The sequence below is a fragment of the Electrophorus electricus genome, chromosome 18, assembly GCF_041902795.1.
Source record: "Electrophorus electricus isolate QZ-2024a chromosome 18, ASM4190279v1, whole genome shotgun sequence".
Classification (NCBI taxonomy): Eukaryota; Metazoa; Chordata; class Actinopteri; order Gymnotiformes; family Gymnotidae; genus Electrophorus; species Electrophorus electricus.
Window position 1 is genome coordinate 6,036,348 of NC_137514.1, and position 5,398 is coordinate 6,041,745.

Here is a 5,398-nt window from a genome sequence, read left to right on the forward strand (position 1 = left end):
TATACACCAAAATATGTATGAGGACAATTTGTATGCTGTCATATATATATATATATATATATATATATATATATATATATATATATATATATATATATATACACTTTATAAATGTCAAAGAATAATATATATATAAAGTGTATATATATATACACTTTATAAATGTCAAAGAATAAATGTAATCTAATGCCTCTCTGTCATTTCCTAAATTTCCTAAATACAAAAACATAAATTAATTTAAAAACAAAAGGGTAAAGTTGGTGTGCCATTTAGGATTAATTTCTATTTAGAAGTAGATATTAAAATAATCAGTGTACCTAGTTTATTAACTTTTCTCAAAATCCCTGAATATTTCTTAGTTGTTTAAAATAACTTCAGTTTTGTCATTTCCCCTCAGTCTCTCTGACTGGAGCAAAAACTGTATTACTGGGTGAATTATCATTATCTATAGGTCTGCCATAACGTTGCCGTGGGTGGTTGTTGTCTTATGTGTGTTGTCTTAATATTCACAAAATGTTAACCAATAGAACTTGCAATGCAAAGGTTTTTAATCTCGTAAGAATCTTAAAACTAGTTCTGAAAAGTGCAGCATAGACCTACAGCTAACGAAGCACTAAGATCATTATGAGACTCATTTGAGCATGTGTTCATTGATCATTAACAACCAGCGAAGTACTGGGAGTCCACCACACTGTCACACTGGAGGAGGTCAGTCCTGCATTGGAGCAAAGAAGGAAGGTCACAGAATGAAGCCTAAAGAGCTAAGCAGAGACATTCAGTAGCTCTTCAAACAAGAGAACATTTGGATGGTGGACATCCTGCTCTTTGCTATTATTTCTTTATTATTACAATTATTGTTATAATTATTCGTTACATTTATGTAGCACCTTTCTCAAACCCAAGGACACTTTACAGACAGAACTCAGCTTTTACAATCAAGTCACACATACACACACATCAATGTATCCATCTGTTGTGTGTTTTATCCACCTGTTGTGAACTCTCCTAACATGAATGAAAAGTTCTCTTAGCTTACATTATAAATTCTATAACAATATATGGTGACATCTTTTACTACCTACTGTTACAACCTCCTACCATTAGTTCTCCTGGCGTGTATTTCTGTGTATTTGATTGGAGTGCTGACTGCAGGTATAGGAGTGACATCAGTGACATCTAGTGTAGGATGTCTTATGACATCTTACATGGGGTAGGACTAACACACCTGTTTGAAGTGCGTTTTCTTTATATGCGTTTTTGTGTTTGCTACTTACATTTGCTTTGTTAGTTCATCAGATGGTTTAAAACTGTTTTCCATTTCCCGCCTGTTGGAATTTACAGACAAAAATATTACAATTAAACTAAGTTTGTGATTTGGTGTATCAAAAACATGATTAGCAGTGGCATCTAGATGAACCACAATTACTCAGTGACACATCCATTATTCGCATACAAATGTAAAAAATTGTACAGTGTTAAACGTTTTCCTCCAACTCTCACTGAGTAGTCAATACTCACGTGGTCTTTATTATAGTCCCAACACAGTCAATGTCATCAGAGATGTTGCCATTTCTTAAATCTTTAAAGAGATTTAGATTTACATTTAGAATACTGCAAAGAAGTTCCTACCTAATTTAATTTAATGGCAAGAAGTACTTTAATGTAGAAACTGAAATTTTTAGCAATGATTTGGAAGTAATCTACAAACAGCACAATCAAGAAGTTTCCAATGGACTCACTATCGCAGCTCATCCCACAGAGGTTCAGTGAGGTGTTGTTGCCTGAGACACAAGCGACATGATCTGACAACTGGAAGAGCCCATAGAATGTCCAGACTTCGTCCTCCTCAGATCCCAGGTGGTTCCCCTTATCACCATCATCTTCATGGGGTTTGGTTTGGCCAGCAATTCTGTGTTCCTTGGATGTAGTTTTATTAGAGAGAAGATTAAAGACAAGGGGCTGAGTAGGATCGATGTGTACTGACTTAACGGCTCTGGACTTGCGACCTCGAGGGTGGTTTCCCTTATCCTCAGCATCATCTTCCTGGTGTTCGGTCTGGCCAGCCATTTTGTAATCTTTGGTTGAAGTGTGATTAGAGGTAATGTTAGAGGCAGGGGGCTTGGTAGGATCGATGTGTACTGACTTAACGCCTCTGGACTTGCGACCTCGAGGGTGGTTTCCCTTATCATCTTCTTCATCTTCCTGGTGTTCGGTCTGGCCAGCCATTTTGTGATCTTTGGTTGAAGTGTGATTAGAGGTAAAGTTAGAGGCAGAGGGCTTAGTAGGATCGATGTGTACTGACTTAACGTCTCTGGACTTGCGACCTCGAGGGTGGTTTCCCTTATCATCATCATCATCATCTTCCTGGTGTTCGGTCTGGCCAGCCATTTTGTGATCTTTGGTTGAAGTGTGATTAGAGGTAAAGTTAGAGGCAGAGGGCTTGGTAGGATCGATGTGTACTGACTTAACGCCTCTGGACTTGCGACCTCGAGGGTGGTTTCCCTTATCATCTTCTTCATCTTCCTGGTGTTCGGTCTGGCCAGCCATTTTGTGATCTTTGGTTGAAGTGTGATTAGAGGTAAAGTTAGAGGCAGAGGGCTTAGTAGGATCGATGTGTACTGACTTAACGCCTCTGGACTTGCGACCTCGAGGGTGGTTTCCCTTATCATCTTCTTCATCTTCCTGGTGTTCGGTCTGGCCAGCCATTTTGTGATCTTTGGTTGAAGTGTGATTAGAGGTAAAGTTAGAGGCAGAGGGCTTGGTAGGAACGATGTGTACTGACTTAACGCTTCTGGACTTGCGACCTCGAGGGTGGTTTCCCTTATCATCTTCTTCATCTTCCTGGTGTTCGGTCTGGCCAGCCATTTTGTGATCTTTGGTTGAAGTGTGATTAGAGGTAAAGTTAGAGGCAGAGGGCTTGGTAGGAACGATGTGTACTGACTTAACGCTTCTGGACTTGCGACCTCCAGGGTGGTTTCCCTTATCATCATCATCATCATCTTCCTGGTGTTCGGTTTGGCCAGACATTTTGTGGTCTTTGGTTGAGGGATGGATAGAGACAGAGGGCTCATCCTCTGTTTCATTCATGCTCTTGACCATGCTGGTGTTGAAGCCAGACGTCAGCTGCACATGACACACAACTTTAAAAATGCAAATAAAGAATATCAGTTATCATAGGACAGTTGACTAACTTTTAATTGGTTATTATTAATTGAGGTAGACTTTTGTTTCTTTATTTACAGCTTAGAATGTATTTCCTTTAGATATTCAACAGACAGTTGCAACTACCCAATAACTGTCTTTTTAAATGTAACTTCATATAGTTTATATTTTATGTTTGATAATATTGTCATGACATGAATACTTTAAAACATTCTCATTTTATTTATGTTTTCCTACTTGCCACTTCAAGCTGAGTTGTCACTATTGGGTCCCTGAGCAAGACCTTTAACCTTGAACTGTATTCAGTCATAATTGTAAGTCACTTTGGATAAAAGTGTCAGCTAAATGCTGTAAATAAATAATATTGTCACCCTAATACGCACCTTTATGCTCACCTTCAACTTACATTTACCTTTAACCTGTAACTTTTATTTTACTCCCTGTGATAGTCTCTTTCATAACATTTAATTTTAAAATCTCTTTTCTATAGTATTTTCAGAATTCTCATTGTTTGACAGTAGCCATTTACAGAACTAACTGAACGGTTCTATATTAAAAATGCATTATTATTATTATTATTATTATTATTATTATTATTATTGACTCACTCTTGGCCAACTCGTTGCTGTTCAACAGGTTTGCAGGCAGAACCATCTTCATCTGATTCCGCAGCTCACATTTGTTCAGCACCACACCCTCGGTCACACTGGGAGCCAGAAACAGCACCGCCAACACCGCCAACACCTCCGCGTCCACGCGGAGCTGCATGCTGCCCGTGAATGTGTCTCTGCTGTGCATTCTGCAGCTTGAGAGTGCAGTAGGTGCAATATAAAGGTCCGGTAACCTGAGCCCTCCTCTGACTTCCCTCCTATTAGCATCTCTGCCAGTCACCACGCTTTTGTGCTGAGTGACTGGCTTCAGGGAAATGTTCTCTGGGTTTTGCACAATGCAAACGTCCACTTCTACTAACGTCATTCATTCTACTAAATTAATTCAGGGTTTGTTTTTCTTATTTGTTGTTGTTTTAATGTAGAAATATGCCTGTTTTTAAAATATTTCACTAAGTAGAGGGTAACAGATTGTTATTCTTAAACAAAACATGCATTTCTTTGAAAGCTCTGTGAAACCTTAAAAAGGCACGTAGAACCCAGTACTGTAATAATTTCCCAATAATGTAATAAAACCAGAAATGTTATAAAATTTAACACTTAACTCAAATCAAAAATGTAATAAACCCAATAATGTAATAATTTACCTACTAATATAACGTCCTAACCATTATTGCCCCCAATAATGTTTTTACCTGTAATGCAATACCTTATTAATAATACATTATTATTGGGAATTTATTACATTTTCAGGTTAATCATATGTAAAACCACATAACATTATTGGGAAATTATTATATTTGTGACACTTTATTTTAAATGGTCTTTTTTAGATTAAATAAATACAGACTCAGTAACACTGAGTTAATGTTCACAATGCATTGATTAATATGGCTTAATTGGAGAACATTAAGACAGAAAGGGGTAAATTAACAGGTCCCTTTAATGGAGCTACTGACCTCATCCAGACCCCCACTGTTCAAGGTTGAAGTTAAGATTAGGTTTATGATTAGGAGTAGGGTTCGGAACAGGTTTTGGGTTGAGAATAAGGTTAGGATTAGGATTGGGGTTAGGTTTAGGGCCAGGGTTAGGGATAGAGAGAATTAAGGTGAGTCTGCCTAAAGGGGACCAATCATGCTTTTCTGTGTTTTCCCTTCCTTTTAGTGCATTATATAGCTTTTTGTTATGGTAAACAGTCTGTGAAGTAACAAAACCCAAAGTACACACCAAAGTGAGTAACTCTCTCCCAAAGAAACCACTCTGACAACCTTTACAAAGTTTAATAGCCAGAAAGGTCAGACAGAGAAACAAAACCAGAACGAAGGTAGGAAACAGGACGAAGGTAGGAAACAAGACACGACAACTAAATATGAAAAAAAATGGAGCAGGAAACTAAATAGGTTCACGGAAGGCACAAAAACCGTAGAACAGTCTTAAGAGTGGAAAAGGAAAACAAGACAGTGCATCAAACAAGGTCTTAAATATCCAGGATTTAAATAAAGGCATTACAAGGAATAGCTATAGACCTGATGGGTCTTGATGGTTCCACCCAACTGCCCTCTTTCTGGTTGTTGTGGTGCCCTTCGGTCCTCCGAAAGGTCCTTCGGGACCTGATCTTCACCCATACC

General features: G+C 38.1%; 1 protein-coding gene across 1 annotated transcript; it reads right to left on the bottom strand.

Annotated features, from left to right (window-relative positions):
• Positions 1-530: 530 nt before the first annotated feature.
• LOC113579651 (uncharacterized) lies at positions 531-4,152 on the bottom strand. Its single transcript, XM_027013741.3, has 5 exons — positions 3,771-4,152; positions 1,740-3,140; positions 1,519-1,579; positions 1,275-1,325; positions 531-715 (listed from the first exon to the last, which is right to left on the bottom strand). Exons 1-5 carry the CDS (start codon positions 4,135-4,137, stop codon positions 658-660), a joined length of 1,938 nt encoding a protein of 645 aa, XP_026869542.3. The 5' UTR covers positions 4,138-4,152; the 3' UTR covers positions 531-657.
• Between the last annotated feature and the right edge of the window lie 1,246 nt (positions 4,153-5,398).

Excerpts from the sequence above, each read along its gene's own strand:
- LOC113579651 (XM_027013741.3), bottom strand. The coding sequence starts at position 4,137 with ATGACGTTAGTAGAAGTGGACGTTTGCATTGTGCAAAACCCAGAGAAC. Across the intron at positions 1,580-1,739 it reads CTGTGGGATGAGCTGCGATA|ATTTAAGAAATGGCAACATC; the intron begins GTGAGTCCATTG and ends ATCTCTTTAAAG. Across the intron at positions 716-1,274 it reads GATGAACTAACAAAGCAAAT|GACTGACCTCCTCCAGTGTG; the intron begins GTAAGTAGCAAA and ends GCTCCAATGCAG.